Source organism: Schistocerca americana, chromosome 6 (genome assembly GCF_021461395.2).
Source record: "Schistocerca americana isolate TAMUIC-IGC-003095 chromosome 6, iqSchAmer2.1, whole genome shotgun sequence".
Classification (NCBI taxonomy): Eukaryota; Metazoa; Arthropoda; class Insecta; order Orthoptera; family Acrididae; genus Schistocerca; species Schistocerca americana.
In genome coordinates this window covers 29,113,600-29,135,270 of record NC_060124.1, presented here as the reverse complement: position 1 = coordinate 29,135,270, position 21,671 = coordinate 29,113,600, and the positions used below count along the sequence as shown (strand labels likewise).

The 21,671-nt window shown below is 39.5% G+C and overlaps 1 protein-coding gene across 1 annotated transcript in view; it reads right to left on the bottom strand.

Annotated features, from left to right (window-relative positions):
- Positions 1-21,671, bottom strand: part of LOC124619703 (dynein axonemal heavy chain 2) — a 1,014,172-nt gene that overhangs the window by 150,329 nt on the left and 842,172 nt on the right. The window contains 2 exon segments of the mRNA XM_047146260.1: positions 9,729-9,736; positions 12,685-12,835. Coding sequence (XP_047002216.1) covers positions 9,729-9,736; positions 12,685-12,835 — 159 coding nt within the window.

Here is a 21,671-nt window from a genome sequence, read left to right as displayed (position 1 = left end):
TGTAACTACACTTGATACTGTTTTACTGGTCTTCAGGATGTACAGGAATATTTTTTTACACATTTTTCTTACTTGGTTTATAATGCCATTTTTCATGAGAATGCATAGATGTTTTTACGTTTTAGTATGCTTCTAACTTTTCACCATTCCCGTAAGATGCAAGTTAAAATTGCTTTGACCTACTCATTAGCTTGCTTTCATTCATCGATGTGCAACCATGAAGGTTGCTACACTACATTCATTAGCATTATGGGGTTAATGTTGTGAGTTCTTCGTTCATTACATTGTTATCATGCTACATGATGGGTGTTCATTTTCACACATCTATACTCTTTTTAGCTGATATGGGTATGTTGTTCAGAATGCATGCCCATACATCTAATGTCTTGATAATGCCTGGCATAGTGTTTGGTATATTCCTTGACATCCATATTCTCATTTAAGCACCTACCCATGAAGGTACCAACTGACATATTACACATTGTATAGTGCACCCTGACACACATTCTCTGGTTGTTTTCCTGATAGTAGGTTATATGAGGGCTATGCTGAAAGTTTTTAGCAGAATGTGTGAAAAAAAATTTTATTTGCAAAAAAACGTTTACAACTTTTCAAAATACTCTCCATTAGCATGTATACATTTTTCCATTCTCTGAAACCACTTAGAAAATGTGTTCATCCAAGCTTCTTTTGGGATGTCACTTAGTGCACTCTCGTACACTGCAATGGCCTCTTCATCTGATGAAAACCGCTGCCCTCAAATTTTTTCCTTAGTCTTAAGGAACAGAAAGAAGTCACAGGGGGCCAGGTCAGGTGAATAGGGGGGATGGGGTAACACTCGCACTTTTTCTTTCTCCAGAAAGTCCATCGATCTGGCAGCTGTGCTGTGACTGGATGCTGTGACTTCCATGTGGCGATGTCTTTCGGAAGACAATCGTTCACATACCATTCAGCATTGACTGTACGACACGTGTCCAAGGTCACAGAGGTGAGATGCCTGATCTTTGTGAAAAAGTTGCCACCATCTTTCTTCCAGAGCTCCGATTTCATCGAACTTTTGTGGGTGGTTCCTACCCTGGAAAGCACCACACAGAAAACTGTCTCTTCGTTATAGGGTCATAATGGCAGACCCTCGTTTCATCACCTGCGACGATATTATAGGTGTCTTGGGACTTACCTCCATTGAATTTTTCGAGCATGAAACAACACCAGTCCACTCTCTCGTCCTTTGGCTTTCTGTCAGGGAATGTGGCACCCAATGGGCACATCTCTTAGTAAGGCCTAAGTGACTATGAACGATGGTCTGTGCTGCTGTTGATCCAATAAATTGTCCCTTCAATGTCGCAAAATGTAAGATGTGGATCTTCTTTGATCATTTTCCTCACGGCATCAATGTTTTCAGGTGTCACAGCTGTTGCTGGCCGACCGGGACGAGGTTCATCTTCAACTGACTGCCGACCCCTCAAAAACTCGTGAAACCAATTTCCAACTGTGGCCCTACAAGGGGAAGCTTCACCAAAAACACGCAGCAAAGAAGAATGGCATTCTTCGGCACTTAAACCCTTTTTATAATGATAAAAAATCATGGTGTGAAAGTCGCGGCGCAACAGCTCCATCCTGCAGCGTCTCTGACTCAGCACTGCCTGTGCTTTCTTACCACGCTGTGGGGGGGATCACCGCTAGCCAGGGGCTGCCCGCACATGTCCCAAGGTGAAAAAACATCGCTCTTTTGAATGAAAACAACCCCATTGTCCTCCGCTTTATGGTTTACGGGCTGCTAAAAACTTTTGGCATAGCCCTCATACTTCCCTTTGTCTTACTCTGCTTAAGAGCTATCAGTCATGTAGAGGTATGCGACTTTGGTTGTTCTGATTGACTTTCTAATATACTGTGTATGTATTGTAGTACTCTTCTTTGGACTTACATCATAGTTTATAGTTTGGTATATCTCCTAGCCACACGGCTGCCTACTAGCAGACTTCTCACTTTATTGTCAATGTTGGTTATGACCTTCTCCATATATTTCAATACTTCCTGCTTAGTGGGAATTTGTTGCAGTATATTACATTAGATTCACAGTTTCGTTCATTAAAAATATTTTAAATAAATAGTTGGCACCTTATGAATCTGTGATTGTCAGACTGTATTGACGTAAGTTTATATTCTTGTTTTATTAGTTATTTTCAATGTATGGAACACAGCAGTATAGATAGTTAACATGGAGCTGACCTCCGTAAGTGGTTTAATGTTCTATTGGTCTGTAACGACATATAAATAAATATTTTATCTTCAGTTTGCACCCATCAGTATATGATTGTGACTGTTTTGCTCCAGATATTTCATGGGCACTAACATTAGATTTACACTGTGATTATCTAGGCATAACATGCAATATTGACCTCTATTTAGTAGGTTCTTTTTTACAATTTTTTATGGAATGTATATTCTGTTCCCTAGTTTATATCAATATCGTGTGCACCTGTTTTCTCATTTTATTTTTTAATATATCTTCAACTTTGATGTAACTACCTTACAGTTTGGTATTGTTACATGTTACTACATATTACCACTATATATAATACTTACACTGATGTTTTTGTCATGTATTTCACACTATTATCATTTTTGTCTTTACACAGGGGCCTGAAGGTGGTGTAATGTAATGTTGAAACTGACTGCTCAAATTAAATAACAACTGTGAACTAACATGGGTGAAGGCGTTTTCATTCAACATATTAAGAGTTATTCACATTCAGCTTTGTATTACTTTTCAGAGTAAGGCTCACGTCTCGTGTACAAGACTTTATCAGAAAGCTATACAATTTTTGCACTGTTCTACATGCCTGTAGTAAAAGCTTTGTATTTATTTCATATTTACATAGCCCCATCTGCTGCTCAGTTGTCAAAATTCTGTATCAGTAGATTTCACAACTCACAGTTGCCTGAGAAAGTGCAGTGTTATTTTGAGAGTAAACAGGAAGTGGCCCCTCCAGGAAGTCAGTCTTCCAACTGTTTCTAGTCTATTGAGACACCACTATAAAACTCGGCTGCACTGCACTTACATCATTCATTTAAAAGACATTTAACAGAAAAGAGATAGAAAAGTTATTATTCCACTGTTACACACCAATAAGTGAAAAAATCATTGTGCATGAAATCAGACTAATATGGGCAAGTAGCATTGACGGAAGACTTCACATAGCAATAGGCATAGCAATAAAATGATATTTAGTGACAGAATTACAGAATTTGAATTTATTTATTTATTCTCATATTAGAGCCATACATATTAAATAAATAGTTATTACTATATTACTTTTGCCAGAATTTAATGCTTCAATATGATAGTTGTAACTCAGAGATGTTGTTCGAGCTGAACATGATAATATATTGAGTTACAGTGAAACCTCTTTATAACATTCCTCCGTATAATGTTTTCCTCTATATTACATCCGTTTTTTTCGGTCCCGACAAATAGCCCATATAAACAATGTTAAATTTTCCTCTTTACTGAGTTTCCTCTATATTACAATTTCCTCCATGTAACACTCGTATTTTTGGAACCCTGGTCAATTATTTACCTCTTTATAACATTTAAGTGACTGGATGTAGACACATAGTTTTCTGTTCTGTGGATTCACAATTTGCACCAGCTCAGAAAGCCCGCGCTCAGCGTGTTTCATAGGTCAGTGGCAGAACCCGGTCACATGACATTTGATGCACATTCTGCTTGCGATCTTTTTGGTGCCATTTCAGTCGATGCTTTATATTCATAGCACTTTGTGTGAGCAGCAAACAGTTTATGTGTCTAGTGAGAGTGTGTCTTCGATATAACTTTCTTCAGTTCATCAGTGGACATGAGTGGAAAGTGGAAGAACATTTCTCTGGAAGAAAAGTTTTCTGTTATTAAAAATGTGGAGGCATCTCCTGGTGTGAGTCACGTGGAGCTAGTGAACCAATTTGAACTGGCCCCCTCAACACTCAAACTACTATGAAAAACAGATCGTCGATGATGGAAGGGTTTGAGAATTGTGAAAATTTGAAACGTATGCATGTGAAACCATCGACTTCAATGAAATGGAGGAAGCTTTATTAACTTGGTTTCAGCAAGCACATCCTGCAAACATTCCTATAAACTGAACTATTCTTAAGGAGAAGGTGCTTCATGCAGTTAGGAGTGGAAAATTTTAAGGCGTCCAATGGATGGAGTGATAAATTTTGACAGCATCATGGCGTTGTATACAAAGCAGAATGTGGAGAAAGTAAAAGTGTGGATGAACCAACTGTAACTCAGTGGATGCAGACTCTCCCTAATCTGATACATGGCTACAAACTGTGTGACATTTATAATGGTGATGAAACCGGCATGTTTTTCAATTTAATGCTGGATAAGATTTTTACTTTTCATGGGGAAAATTGCCATGGTAATAAGAAGAGCAAGGAACATCTTACTGTTTTGTTGTGTACAAACGCTGATGGCAGTGAAAAACTGAAACCTTTGGTTATCGGGAACCAAAAAAATCCGAGGTGCTTCAAAAAAATTTCCATGTTTCCGTGCAAATATACAAACAATGCCAAGGCATTGATGACGAGTGATATATTTTTACGTTTTCTCAGAATTTGACGCCAAAATGGTGAGTGCTGCAAGGAAAGTGCAGCTGTTTGTGGATAGATGTGTGGCACATCCACCAGACATATTCATTCTGAGAAATGTGAAAGTAATTTTCCTGCCACCCAACTGCACCAGCCACCTGCAACCTTTGGACTTGGGAATGATACACACCCTTAAGGTTAAATATAGGACAGCCCTTGTAAAAAAGGCCTTGAATTTGATGGACCAAAGAAAACCGGGAAGCCAGCAAAGCTCACAACTGAAGCTGAATATTTTACAGGCAATGAATTTAATTATGTACTCGTGGAGGGAAGTCAGTGCTGAAACTATTAAAAACTGTTTCACAAAAGCAGATTCTGTGAGAATGAGATGGCAGCTCCAGTGGAAGATGTTGCAAGTGATTTGCAAGAGTTTCAGGAATTAATAGGCAGTGATTCTGTCACTTTTGAGGACTTTGTGGCTGTGGATGACAACGTGGCAACCACAGGAGTACAAAGTATTAAGGAGTTGACTGCAGAGAGAAGCTTGGAGAATAATAGTGGTAGTGAAAGTGACAGTGACAGTGACAAGGAAGATGACCCTGTGCCCTCATATACTAAGGCAGCTGAAGCCTTTGAAACATTCAGGAGATACATGATGGCCCATAGACTTGAGGACAGAACGAGCAAGAAATGAATGCCATAGAGTCAAGGAGAAATAGAAAACAAACATGCTTGCTTGAATATTTTAAAAAATCATAGGTATGTGATTTTCAGATTGTATAGGTTCCTAGAGTTTTGTGCAAATTTAGGTTTCATTTCATAATTTAATTATCAAAGTAATTTTTTTGTAACTAATTCTTTTTTAATTTGTACCACTTACTGTGTTTTTACGTAATATGTGCAGTATATCATAAACAAAATTTGGCTCATATTCTATAATTGGGTCAACTGAAGAATGGGATACCACCTGTCAGCTTTGGACAATGATGTCATACCTTAAGAATCTATTATAATTTTTTACTGTACAAACTGATCCATTTACTTTCACCCATCCACCTACCAGGCCCCATGTTTTAATTACAAAATACTTATCATTTGATACATTGATCATTTGCAATGAATATCATATTACGGTATTGTGAAAATTTAAAATGACATCTGTGGTACCACTTGTCAAAGCTGATTAGTGGTATCCTTATCTTCAGTAATGCCCTATAATTATTATTTGGAAGCCTTCCTCTTTATAGTGTTTTCCTCCATACAGTGTTCAGAATTTGTGGTCTCTTTAAAAACGTTATATAGAGGTTTCACTGTACTTGTGTAATGAATCAAAGTGTTACTTTTCCAGACAGACTTGTGCATGTTGTTGTCAAGGTACTATTGACCATTACAGTTTCACTACCATAAAAGTATTGCAAACAAAAGTCAAATTTGCATGAAGCATATGACACGCTTGAATATGCAAATCATCAACATTTTAGGCAACTGTACAAAGTAGAAGTATATATTACAAGGAAAATTCATGCAGCACGTATCTCATACAGAAACTGGGTTTGGATATTGGTTGTTTGAAAGAATATCGTATTACACTTCATGTAAGAAGGAAAAGCATCAACTACGCATTAGAATTAGACAGCAGTAAGATTGTGATTTATTGAAGCTGCAATTTATTGTTCCACATGAATACCAACTGAGACAACACACATACTGTTTGTTAAACCACACTGGATCATACAGCCATGTCATGTACTTTGAGACAGGATATGGGCTCATTTGCAACAAGAGAAATATACACACAGACAGTGCCACAACTTCTGAAGCACTATAGACTGTCAGCACAGCAGCAATTGTCATGTCTACCTATGATATGGCAATAGAGATAGACATGTTAATAGTGGTACAGTGAATGACAACAATAGACACAGGTGTATCACCATCTAGCCCTTTCAGATGAGTCCTTGGTCTGAACACATCATCACAGAGGATGTATCCATGTATGGAGGTTTTGAGGATAACAGATGTTGCCAGACTTCATTCCTCATCATAAGGAATCCACACATGGTGTGATGGTATGTGGTGCCAGTAGGTACACAACACAATCACCTCTGATTTGCACAACTGATAATTTAGACAGCACAGATGACATTTCTGTGTGTTGAGGCTGGTGACTGTGCCTTATATTTAAGGTCTCTTTGACTTAGCCTTTCACTAAGATAAGACTGGGTCACATGTTGTCTGTGCATCCTCCTGAACTATATCAATACAAGAGTGTGTTTGACTGATGCCCTGGCTAGCCCATTTTCCAGATCTCTCACCCACTGAAAACATCTAGTCATTGGTTTCCAAGAGTCTGGCATTCACTATCCACTCTGGCATAGAAATGAACCAGCATGGAATGTTGTACGTGAATGTGCCATCCACCTCTCTAGGGGGACACCACCTTCTACAAGCACTGACAACCCTTGGAATTTGAGGAAAATTTATTTGGTTAGACACAGACTCCTTAGAGCAATACACCACCATTCTCACCTCAGCCTTCAATGGATGTAATTGGCCTACCATCCTAGTTCAGAAACAGATTTCCTGGGCCATCACATCCTGGTACTGCTGACCCCTCAAAAATGAACTTAGAGGTACATCTCTTATCACTCAGTATTATCCTGGTCTTGAATGTATTAATCAGCTACTTTGACAAGGCTATGACTCTCCAAAATCATGCCCTGAAATGTGGTCCATTTTGTCTGACATTTTGCCCACCACACCTAGAATAGCTTTTCATCACCCTCACAGTTTCCACAAGGTCTTTCTCAGGCCCACACTGCCTATGCACCCATTTCCCTACCCTATGGCTTCAATCCCTGCAACCATCCCTGCTGTAAGACTTGTCCTAAGAACTCTCTTACCACCAACTATACCAGCCCTGTGCTTTCGAAACATATACTGTCAAAGGGAAAGTCACCAGTGAAATGACACATATTGCTATGTAAATACTATTCTGCCTTTTACATTGGTATGACTACCACCAAGTTATCAGTCAGAGTGAATGGACATAGACAGAGGGTGTACACTGAAACACACAATACCTGTTGCAGAGCATGTTCTACAATATGTCTTGACCTCAGCACCTCTTCCACCACACATGAGATCTGGAATCTTCCCCCTCGACACTAGCTTCCACGAACATCACAGGTGGGTACTGGTATTACAATATGTCCTTGGTCTCACCAGCCACCTGCCCTTAATTTACTTTAATTTCTTCGGTCTCACCATTTCTTCGCAGTAACTATTCCATTCTTCACTCCCTTTTAGTTTTCCACATCTTTTATTTCATGACTTGTCTATTCCCCCAGCACCAGCACTACCACCACCACCACCACCACCACCACTGCCTCTACCATATACAACACACTTAGCTTTTCACTCTAGTTAACTAATGCACAACGTTTTGTCAGTAATATCTGGCTTGTCAGTAATCTACACTCCTGGAAATTGAAATAAGAACACTGTGAATTCATTGTCCCAGGAAGGGGAAACTTTATTGACACATTCCTGGGGTCAGATACATCACATGATCACATTGACAGAACCACAGGCACATAGACACAGGCAACAGAGCATGCACAATGTCGGCACTAGTACAGTGTATATCCACCTTTCGCAGCAATGCAGGCTGCTATTCTCCCATGGAGACGATCGTAGAGATGCTGGATGTAGTCCTGTGGAACGGCTTGCCATGCCATTTCCACCTGGCGCCTCAGTTGGACCAGCGTTCGTGCTGGACGTGCAGACCGCGTGAGACGACGCTTCATCCAGTCCCAAACATGCTCAATGGGGGACAGATCCGGAGATCTTGCTGGCCAGGGTAGTTGACTTACACCTTCTAGAGCACGTTGGGTGGCACGGGATACATGCGGACGTGCATTGTCCTGTTGGAACAGCAAGTTCCCTTGCCGGTCTAGGAATGGTAGAACGATGGGTTCGATGACGGTTTGGATGTACCGTGCACAATTCAGTGTCCCCTCGACGATCACCAGTGGTGTACGGCCAGTGTAGGAGATCGCTCCCCACACCATGATACCGGGTGTTGGCCCTGTGTGCCTCGGTCGTATGCAGTCCTGATTGTGGCGCTCACCTGCACGGCGCCAAACACGCATACGACCATCATTGGCACCAAGGCAGAAGCGACTCTCATCGCTGAAGACGACACGTCTCCATTCGTCCCTCCATTCACGCCTGTCGCGACACCACTGGAGGCGGGCTGCACGATGTTGGGGCGTGAGCGGAAGACGGCCTAACGGTGTGCGGGACCGTAGCCCAGCTTCATGGAGACGGTTGCGAATGGTCCTCGCTGATACCCCAGGAGCAACAGTGTCCCTAATTTGCTGGGAAGTGGCGGTGCGGTCCCCTACGGCACTGCGTAGGACCCTACGGTCTTGGCGTGCATCCGTGCGTCGCTGCGGTCCGGTCCCAAGTCGACGGGCACGTGCACCTTCCGCCGACCACTGGCAACAACATCGATGTACTGTGGAGACCTCACGCCCCACGTGTTGAGCAATTCAGCGGTACGTCCACCCGGCCTCCCGCATGCCCACTATACGCCCTCGCTCAAAGTCCGTCAACTGCACATACGGTTCACGTCCACGCTGTCGCGGCATGCTACCAGTGTTAAAGACTGCGATGGAGCTCCGTATGCCACGGCAAACTGGCTGACACTGACGGCGGCGGTACACAAATGCTGCGCAGCTAGCGCCATTCGACGGCCAACACCGCGGTTCCTGGTGTGTCCGCTGTGCCGTGCGTGTGATCATTGCTTGTACAGCCCTCTCGCAGTGTCCGGAGCAAGTATGGTGGGTCTGACACACCGGTGTCAATGTGTTCTTTTTTCCATTTCCAGGAGTGTATAAGCTTTCAGGTTTTCAACTCTCATCCAGTGCAGTCCCCAAATATCAGTCTTTCCTTTTATCCCTTCTGGTACATCTCCCCTGACCCAGGGTTCTGGGTGACTTTTCTGAACTCTCCCCATTTTTTAAACCTCACCAGCCCTTTCTCTTCAGCCCGCTTCTTTCCTCTTCAACACTTCTGATAGAAGAAGGAGCCAGTGGATATGAAAACGTGCAGATTTCCTTAACCTTTACATGTGTCTCTTCACCTCCCACCACTTGGTGATTAGATTTTTTATCTACCCAGTTACATTCTATTTTCAAAAATTTATTATTTTCATTGGTAAATTAAACTTCCAACTTTGGTGCATGTACACCATGGTAAATTCTCACCCATAATTCTTATGTGCGATACATTGGGGGTATGTAATGCAGCAGAATGGGATAGTATTTTATGAAAAGAATGATTATGATACTACCACATGATTTTTTTTTTTTATTTTTTTTTTTTTTATTTATTTATTTTTTTTTTTTTTTTGAGAAGTTATATACATGTAGAAGTTTAAACTGTAATATTGATACTCAGTATTAATGAAAATTAGCTCACTAAGACAAATTTAAACCAAGTCTGGTAAGTTTACGGAGATTTTTTACAATAAATCTAAAATATGTTAAACATAATGTAAACAGAAGCTAACTTTGCCTTTATGGAATTTATACATAGAAGAGTAACAGTAATTACAATAGAGCCCACTGTAAAGACACAGGATTCATGTTGGAAACCTAAGTTATACTGCAACTGTAAAGTAATTAACAGAAAAAATTAGGAGATTGTTACTGATGTATATTTCAGGAAACCTTAATATGAACACTGTGATATTTCAATATACTAACTGTACCAGAGGCACTGAGATGATCTGTGAGGTAGATTTTCATTGCAGGCTTTGTGAAATGATACAAATTCCAAATGTAAATTCCATTACGTTAAATTCAAACAATGCATTTGAGTGTTCATGTTATTGCTTTCTCCTATCTAATAAGCACCAGTGGCAGTAGCAGTATCACCCTGGCCATCCTCAGGTTTGGCCACTAAACCTGTGTCAGTTCTATTTCTGTGTGATGCAATAAACATGTTTTAAAAGTATTTTGTGTGTTTCAACAACATTATTTTTTGGTGAACTCATCACAAAGTTGCATGACATTACATAAAATTGAACCCAGATGACATTTTAAGTGGAGGAGTTGCATTAAAACTGAGTTATACACCTCAATAATATTTTCAACACTCAGCAAGTTAAGTAACTGAAATGTAGTCACTAAAGCTTGTTACGTTTTACGGAGAGGGTGATGAAACTGCACCACACCTAATCTTCCAATGCGAAGAAAAAGACGGAGAATATTTGGATACTGTGTCCTGAAGAAATAATGTCTAATAAAGAACTACTAAAGGGCCTCCTACTACTCTTTAAGCGTACTGCCTCACCTTACTAGAAATCACATGGAATAGAACCACATGATAAACCCTGTTCTGGTGTGGGCAATAGTGGGGCTGGGATCACTGCTGTTTCTGTCTCCCTGATCAAATCAAATCACATGAATTTATCATTCAAGCTCAGTTCAACTACAATACAACCTGGCTAGACCAATCTTTCTGCCAGAGGTGAGACATGTGTATACTAAATTTTGCACCCCAAAAATCCCCAAATCACTTAGAGACTTAAACAAGAATTATGTATCTAAACAAGTATTATGAAACCTGGGTGACATCAGCAACAACTGAAGAAGCAATTTGTGCCTTAAAGAGAAAGGTACTTCAAGTTATTATGTTAAATGTGAACAAAGAACAAAAGAAGATCTGTACCACTTCTCTGGAAAGTCACACACTGGCCAAATATTAGGACAGAAGAGGCTACAGTGGTTTGGCCACATCCTTTGAGCTGACAGATCCCTCCCACACTGGGGCCTCCATTCCCAATCTGCTGGGAATCACCCAAGGGGATGTCCAAGAATTGGATGGAAGGATTGAATATTAACAATCCTCAAACAAGTTGAGGTGACAACAGTGGAAGATAAAGCTAGAGATGGGCAGCAATCAATGACTATCTGCAGTACATGTCTTCTTCATTGTGACTACCTCACATCCTTGTTATTGGGCTTTTTGTAATGTGTTCTTTTATAATTTTTTATTGTGTGTGTGTGTGTGTGTGTGTGTTATTTTTTATTTTTTAAGTTTGGTTATTTCTCTTGTTTTTGCTGCTGTAGGCCTTAAAAGCCCATTAATGCAATAAATGATGATGATTCTTATTATTCTCCTCTGTAGGCATGCAGTAACAACAATTTTATTTGCTGTCCTTTCTTTCTGGCATTTTAATTTTAATGGACAGAAGAGTGTTTTTAGAGTTAACTTCTAGTTCTGAATATCTCATACATTTCTAAAAATTTTCCCTACTGTGTAGGGGGAAATTTATGATTATTTAAATATAAAGTATCTAAAGAAAATTTCAGAAAATCAATAAATTCACAAAGGCACTGATGGGCTGGCCAAACAAATTTATGATTATTTAAATGTAAAGTATCTAAAGAGAATGTCAGAAAATCAATAAATTCACAAAGGCACTGATGGGCTGGCCAAACAAATATCTATGGGGCACTATTTTCAGTATCTATGGCAGATACTTATGCAAATGTTTTACCAGCGAGGATGGAAAAACCACAACAGCTCCAGCCAAATTGCTGAGCATGTTTTATACCATGTGACCCACCCCGCCTCCCCTTTTCGTAAACCCCCCAAATTACCCCTCTTCTATCTTCAAAAAGATATCTTATTGTTCCATAAAATTTCAGGCGAACTGCTGAATGTCAATAACTTACTGCCACAATATTTTGGTACTGAATCTTTTGACCATGATGATAGCAAGTTAAATGTGTAGTTTGCTCAAAATTTCATTGAACAATCTATACATTGGGAAAGTCTTATCATACAAATCCATGTGGAGGAAATGATGCAGCATGTACAAAGATTTGATAAGTTATGTGAAAGAAGTGCGAGGTTAGTGAGAGCACTAATATTAACTTGCAGAGATAAGGAAATTAAATTTCACTAGCTAAATTATGTTCTGAATGATAAATCTATTTATTATTATTTACCTTAAACCACACATGAATATAAAATTTTTCTTTCTCATACCAATATTTAATACTTATCACAAACCTTGGATGATAATAGCTTTGTTAAGAATAGGCTGCAGTGATGGGTCCAGAACCTCTAGTACATTCTGTAGTAACACAGGTTTTCCAAACTGCATTGCTTGCTCCAGAGTTTTCATGAAATCTGCTTGCCCAAAATCTATGACTTTTAAATCCTTGACAATAAAAAGAAAAAGAGAACTACAGTTATTCAAATTTTACATCTACAATACTTTAATGTGACTTGACAACAGCATCTGTATATTATGATTAAGATATGAATTCTACAGTGGAATTCTGACACTGCAATGATAATGTGTATCTCCATTTAAAATGATTCTTCTTTATCGTAAGTGCTCTGTACAATATGTTTACCAGCTCATCCTCCATTAAGCCATCTGTTTGAATCAAAATTAAACTTCAGTTTTAAACAGATAAAAGAAAGATTTATTACTGAGCAATGAAACAACACCAACTCTGTATTGACATATCATAATAAGCAATTTGAATACCAAAGCTGGATAAGGCATCCTCCAGCATTCTCTATGCATTCCAGCCTTCAGCTGTCTGCACCCATGACTAGACACTGCAGTATAAAATACTGATAATCAAAAAATAGCAAGAATGAAGATACAGGAATAAACTAAAATTTTGTACACTCCTGGATGACTACCTTTGCTTTACCCACTTTTATAGATTTTTGAGAAATATTGTCATATTATTTTCATGGATTGATTGCTCTTTAAAATTAAAAATATCAATAACATACATGGCTTGCTCTGAATCTATATACTTCTGGTAGGAGGGCACTTTAGTCTAAAAAACAGAGCTAAAGAACAAACATAGGTTCAGTTGGAACAGCTACTGAGAAAATAAAACACTGCAGTTTAGACCATGCTAAAAAACTGAAGAACAGTCATTCAATATCTTCGCGCAAAACATCAGGAGCTTCATGAATAAAAAGGATGAACATCTAAATCCATGAGGTAAAATGAAAAGGCAGCTGGAATGTCAATGAATGTTCCCAATGACAATTGAAGGACAAACAGCAAAAGTTACTGACCAATTTGTTTCCAGAACCAACTGCCTTCTGTGATTTAGATGTAAAGCTGATAGTAACTGCATTATCTACATCTACATCTACATCTATACTCCGCGAGCTTCCTTACGGAGTGTGGCGGAGGGTACTTATTGTACCACTATCTGATCCTCCCTTCCCTGTTCCATTCACGAATTGTGCGTGGGAAGAACGACTGCTTGTAAGTCTCCGTATTTGCTCTAATTTCTCGGATCTTTTCATTGTGATCATTACGCGAGATATATGTGGGCGGTAGTAATATGTTGCCCATCTCTTCCCGGAATGTGCTCTCTCGTAATTTCGATAATAAACCTCTCCGTATTGCGTAACGCCTTTCTTGAAGTGTCCGCCACTGGAGCTTGTTCAGCATCTCCGTAACGCTCTCGCGCTGACTAAATGTCCCCATGACGAATCGCGCTGCTTTTCGCTGGATCATGTCTATCTCTTCTATTAATCCAACCTGGTAAGGGTCCCATACTGATGAGCAATACTCAAGAATCGGACGAACAAGCGTTTTGTAAGCTACTTCTTTCGCCGATGAGTGACATTTTCTTAGAATTCTTCCTATGAATCCCAACCTGGCGCCTGCTTTTCCCACTATTTGTTTTATGTGATCATTCCACTTCAGATCGCTCCGGATAGTAACTCCTAAGTATTTTCCAATGATTTACCACCTATGGCATAATCGTACTGGAATGGATTTCTGCCCCTATGTATGCGCATTATATTACATTTATCTACGTTTAGGGAAAGCTGCCAGCTGTCGCACCATGCATTAATCCTCTGCAGGTCCTCCTGGAGTACGTACGAGTCTTCTGATGTTGCTACTTTCTTGTAGACAACCGTGTCATCTGCAAATAGCCTCACGGAGCTACCGATGTTGTCAACTAAGTCATTTATGTATATTGTAAACAATAAAGGTCCTATCACGCTTCCCTGCGGTATTCCCGAAATTACCTCTACATCTGCAGATTTTGAACCGTTAAGAATGACATGTTGTGTTCTTTCTTCTAGGAAATCCTGAATCCAATCACAAACCTGGTCCGATATTCCGTAAGCTCGTATTTTTTTCACTAAACGTAAGTGCGGAACCGTATCAAATGCCTTCCTGAAGTCCAGGAATACGGCATCAATCTGCTCGCCAGTGTCTACGGCACTGTGAATTTCTTGGGCAAATAGGGCGAGCTGAGTTTCACATGATCTCTGTTTGCGGAATCCATGTTGGTTATGATGAAGGAGATTTGTATTATCTAAGAACGTCATAATACGAGAACACAAAACATGTTCCATTATTCTACAACAGATTGACGTAAGCGAAATAGGCCTATAATTATTCGCATCTGATTTATGACCCTTCTTGAAAATGGGAACGACCTGCGCTTTCTTCCAGTCGCTAGGTACTTTACGTTCTTCCAGCGATCTACGATAAATTGCTGATAGAAAGGGGGCAAGTTCTTTAGCATAATCACTGTAGAATCTTAAGGGTATCTCGTCTGGTCCGGATGCTTTTCCGCTACTAAGTGATAGCAGTTGTTTTTCAATTCCGATATCGTTTATTTCAATATTTTCCATTTTGGCGTCCGTGCGACGGCTGAAGTCAGGGACCGTGTTACGATTTTCCGCAGTGAAACAGCTTCGGAACACTGAATTCAGTATTTCTGCCTTTCTTCGGTCGTCCTCTGTTTCGGTGCCATCGTGGTCAACGAGTGACTGAATAGGGGATTTAGATCCGCTTACCGATTTTACATATGACCAAAACTTTTTAGGGTTCTTGTTTAGATTGTTTGCCAATGTTTTATGTTCGAATTCGTTGAATGCTTCTCTCATTGCTCTCTTTACGCTCTTTTTCGCTTCGTTCAGCTTTTCCTTATCAGCTATGATTCGACTACTCTTAAACCTATGATGAAGCTTTCTTTGTTTCCGTAGTACCTTTCGTACATGATTGTTATACCACGGTGGATCTTTCCCCTCGCTTTGGACCTTAGTCGGTACGAACTTATCTAAGGCGTACTGGACGATGTTTCTGAATTTTTTCCAATTTTGTTCCACATCCTCTTCCTCAGAAATGAACGTTTAATGGTGGTCACTCAGATATTCTGCGATTTGTGCCCTATCACTCTTGTTAAGCAAATATATTTTCCTTCCTTTCTTGGCATTTCTTATTACACTTGTAGTCATTGATGCAACCACTGACTTATGATCACTGATACCCTCTTCTACATTCACGGAGTCGAAAAGTTCCGGTCTATTTGTTGCTATGAGGTCTAAAACGTTAGTTTCACAAGTTGGTTCTCTAACTATCTGCTCAAAGCAATTCTCGGACAAGGCAGTCAGGATAATGTCACAAGAGTCTCTGTCCCTGGCTCCAGTTCTGATTGTGTGACTATCCCATTCTATACCTGGTAGATTGAAGTCTCCCCCTATTACAATAGTATGATCACGAAACTTCTTCACGACGTTCTGCAGGTTCTCTCTGAGGCGCTCAACTACTACGGTTGCTGATGCAGGTGGTCTATAGAAGCATCCGACTATCATATCTGACCCACCTTTGATACTTAACTTAACCCAGATTATTTCACATTCGCATTATCTGACCATATTAGTGATATGTTAACAATAAAATATGCTGAACAATTACATTAAGACCACGGAAAGCAAGTGATGCACTGAGTATTCACAAAAAATGAATCAATGAGTGTTTAGAGAGAAGTTATGGGAAAAACAGACTTTAATATCTGTAGTATCACTCACATCCAAACTGCAGATGCAGAAACCACCTCTAATTACTGACACATATTAATAACTAGTCATTTCAAACCTATGCTAGAGCACTGACTGATATTTCTGATCAGTACTTATTAGCAGTCACTAAGTTAGACTTTTGTACAAGACTCTCTGCAGAATACCTTCTGGCTGAGTTAGACAAGAAACATCTGCTGGAACACAAAATTCTATAGGGATGTTCATAAATTAACTTCTGGTTGACTATTAAAAATAAACAAATGCTTTTAGCTTGATGGCATCTGTTTCATTCAACACTCTGTAAGGAGGAAGTGAAGGAAATGGACAGTGGTACTTCATCTTCTGCCATTTGCAATGTATGTTCGGTTATTCATTTCCTGCAAGCAGGAGGAGTCAATGTCAATAAGACTCACTGTTGACTATCTCATTTATAAGGGGATGAGGTTATGAGTGACAGCAATGTGAGGGAGTGGAGAAGATAACCAAATCTGACTGCACAGATAGGCATAATTAAAATAGTAGAAAGAGATTCAAATTCGACTGACAAATTTGTGCAACATATTGAGGTTCTTGTGAATGTGCAGTGTTGGTTCCCAATTTCTGAACTTCCTGAAGATGCGTCTTAGATTTCAAGGACTACCCTCTCTGACATTGTCATGGAGAGGTTAGGATACTATAAGTTTTGTACGTGGTGGGTTCCAAAATGTCTAACCATTATTCACAAAACAGAAAGAATGGGTTCCGCCTTGATATTCCTTCCATGATACCATGAAGAGAGAGAGAGCAATTTCTGAACAGAATCATGACATGAGTTCAATATGTTAACTCTGAAATTAGAGAATAGTCAAAACAGTGGACACACACACATTCTCCCGGTAATCCCAAACAATTCAAGAAAATGCTATTAAATCACAAAATGGTGATTACAGTTTTTCTGGGATTACAAAGAAATTTTGACAGCAGATTTTATAAGAGTAATGTGAGGGAATACTGTGACATGACCACTTTATTGAGAGACTCTTACAAGACCCTAAAGGTCAATTTAAAAAAAATAATCAATAAAAAATAGACAAATCAATAATGTAGAAAAAGATAGATTGTTACTTTCCATAAAGAAGACACATTAAGTTGCACATAGGTACAATCAAAAGACACTTATACAAAGCTTTCAGCCACAGCCTTCATTAGCAAAAGAGAAACACACACCATACATACACACAAGCAAGCAAGAACACTTCAGGTATGACAGTCACATGTGCATGATGTGTGCTTGCTTGTGTGTGCGAATAGTGTGTGTTTCTGTTTTTCTTTTGCTGATGAAGGCTGTGGCTGAAAGCTTTGTGTAGGTGTCTTATAACTGTGCCTACCTGCAACTTAACATGCCTTCTTTGTGGTAAGCAGCAATTCTATCTTTTCCTTAATTGTTGATATTCACACACGAAGTTTCAATTGTTTGAAAAAATAGAAAAATTCATTCTGCCCCACAATACGTGACCCAATGCTGCAAATTCAATGAGGGAAAATCTCAGACTTTTTCGATTGGAGATTTTCCAACAACCCCTCTGTAATCTGGTCTTTGCACCATCTCTTCTCCGTGGTGAAGGCCTAGCTGGCTGGCTACTCGGCATTTCACAACTGACAGTGAGCTTGCTGTCAATGTGCTGAAGCACTAGGCAGCCTATTCTTTGATGAAGGGGTACAGAAGCACAATCACAGCACAACAAATGTCTGAATTTTGGTGGCAACTAAGTGGAGAAGTGATGTCAACACATAAGAACATATTGTACGAAACATTTTTTTTTTCTTTTTTACCCCTTTTTTTAATAGCCAATTTGAGGTTACTTGAAGAATAGCTCTCTTATTATGCATACTAAAATACTATGGAATTAACAACATCCCTTTTGAATGGATGGCACCTTACCTTCATCATAGAAGGCAGAGTGTCACATTGACAGACTTCATCACACGAAAAGATTGCTGAGATCTTTAAGTGCCACTGAATTTGAAATTTAAGTGACTGAAAAGCTGCTGCACAAATGTTAGCTAACTAGAAGTATAGTTTTAGTGTATTACAGCCACCGAAGTGTTAGCATATGTGTGTTTACAATAATCAAGGATCAAATCCTGGGAATAGTCACCATTCAAGAAATGATAAAGCTAAAAAATGTAGTATTGTTTTATACAATAGCCAGTATTTTATAATGAGCTATTTACAAAGACCAGCTATGAGGTTTTCATCAATTTAGAGTATAAAAATAACTAATCTTGTTATTATATTTTAATGAGATGTTTGTTCACTTTATACTAGTATGCCAGATGTGTCTTCAGTTAAATCACATACAGGAAACATGAGTTTATGGTGAAAAGTAATAACTGACATAAGTTTAGTTAGTATCAATTATGTGTAGCATACATCTATTTCTTATTTCAAATATGTTTCATAAACCAGTAGTTTCTTTATTTAATAACACTGCAAAATGAAGCATAATCACAATTTTTCCATGAGTAGCTGTAACTGAATAACATGTCTAGACAAGAAAAATAAAGAAAATGACTAGTAATGGTAAGAGTACTTTCTACCATAGACTATATAAGGGCTTGGGCAATATGTATTTATGAGGGTCATTCTGAAAGTAATGCCTCCAATTTTTATTAATGGAACCTAAAGAAGGCACATAAATCACAACAGCACACCTAAACACAGCAAAATCTCAGCTACAGACTGTCATTTTCCCACACTTGTAAAAATTCGAACCAGCTGAGTCTCACCACTTCCTTACAGCTTTCACAACAGCATCTGAGTCTTGAAAATGTTAGCCATGTAGTCCATCTTTCAGAGGCCCAAAGAGATGGAAGTCAAAGGTGCTAAATGAGGACTGGAAGGTAAATGTAAGACAGTCCACCCAAATTTTGCGATGAGTTGTGTGGTCACAAAACTGGTGTGGGGCCTAACGTTTCCATGTTACAGGTGAAAGTTGGTCTTCTTCTCTCGCCTTACCCTGGAAAGTTGGGCTTTCAGCTTAGCTAGTGTCATTCTGCAGCATACTAAATTGACAGGTTCTCCAGGCTCCAGGACATCCAAAAAAACTGCACCCTGGCTATCCCAGGAGCCTGTGCACAACGCTTTGCCTGCAGACGGCTGTGTCTTTAATTTCTTCTGTTATGGAGAGTCCGCATGTCCCCATTCCATGGACTTTCTTTTGGATTCCAGCTCACAGTAGTGACACCATGTCTCATCTCCAGTGACGATGCTATTCAGAAAATTGTCACCTTTAGCTTTGTATTGATCCAGCATGTATCAGCAAATTTCCACTCGATGAGTTTTTTGTTCTTCTTTATGCACCCATGGGACCCACTCGCACAGATTTTGTGATAACCAAGATGTTACAACGTTGTCTCCAAGGCATTACAGCTGACATTCAGCTTTGCACACAATTCGCTGGTCATTATCTGCCAATCAGCATGGATAAGTTGATCAAGATGCTTTTCATTGCAAGGGATGACAGCGCACACCCTTTTCACCACCTTGAAAATGCCAAACCCGTTGCCTCACATTGCTCACATCTATCTACATACACCTTTATCAATCAGCACAATTTCTTCAGCAGTGAGGAATTCAATCACACATCTTTGTTTTAAATGCACGTCCATATCTGACTCCATTTTGGAATGCTCCTCTGTTGGTTCCAACTAAACAGAACAATGGAAACACCAGCAAATGAAACGGGAAGGTTCAAGCATTACCACTACACCACTACCCATTTGGTAAAACACCATGCCTTGCTGTGTGAAGAAGTCTGTAGCTGTCTGGTGCATACCCTCATCCAATGGGAATTGTCCACACTTCAGTGTCTTTTTTAAGGGAGAGAGATCAGGACTAGAGGGTGCATACTTGAGTTGGCATAACTTCTGCACAACGACATTTTCAATATGGGGATGTGCATTATCATGAAGCAGCATCACCCCTTGTTACCAGACAACAGACATGCTATTCCATAAACAGCCTTCATTCTCCAATAGGTGTCTACCAGTGTTTGTCCTTCAGCAGCCAAGAAAAGAACAGCAGGCTGGTCCTTTTTGGACGCATCTGGTAATAATGTTGCATAGTTCACATTTCCACATTTACTGCATGGATGTCGAAAAGACATGAATGCCACACTAATCCCTTGCCTACATGTCGTTGCTTATGTACCCATGTCAGAGTTGTGCTACACTGCATACATGATGAAGCAATGCCCTTGAATGGAAACTTTTTGGTCACCTCTTATAGATCAACTCTCAAGGTAAACAGTTGTTGACCTTTAATTGGAGGCTATGCTATGAGAGATTTGTTTGTATTTTACTTATTAAACCCCATAGCAATACCCTTTGTATATTCAGTATGTACTGTTCAAATGTATGATTTGCATTTATTCAAATGCATATGTTGTGTTCACAGGTACCTGTAGGGGATAGCTTTAATGAAACAAAAGGTGTGTAAGCACTTGAAATGGAGATACTATTGGTGGATTGGAAAAACACGGTTTCTCACAAAGGCATTAAAGAGAAGAATGGCCATATCAAAGAAAGTGGCACATTCAGCAGTGGAAGATCAAAAAAATTTACTTGGAGGAAGGTGTTAATGCGATGATAGAAAGAAGAGATGTTGCCCTTAACATGGCCATTGCAATGAAACTGAATCACCCTAGGATTCTTCTGAATTTACAATGGATGGGCTGGACACTTGTACAGTTGAGAACCAAATAGGTGACCAGGATTATAGCAAACATTTTTTTCTAAAATCAGCAGTTGAAGGATAAATTAGGCTTTAAAACAGCTGTAGTAGATCTATCTGAAGTCAGCAGGACATGGGAGTAGTGTTTGATTTTAACATAGGCATAAGCATGGGGGGGTATGGGTGCTCTAAAAAAAGCATCTGCCATGACTAGTGGGAAGATGTCTTGTAAAAAATAGGAGTTGTGATGAGGTGTTGGATAAGCACCTCTTTTTTTTTAAAAAAAAAAAAAAAAAAGAAAATATGATAAGCTGTGGACAATGGACTGAGTGTGCTGGCTCATGAAAGTAAATATTCTGTAGGGTGAACCACAGTAAGCAGCAATAATATGGTCTGTTGAACATTTAATTTATGAAAAGGAAATCATACCCACATTTATAATAATTGTATGGGTCTGAGATTTGATGGGTATGGCTAA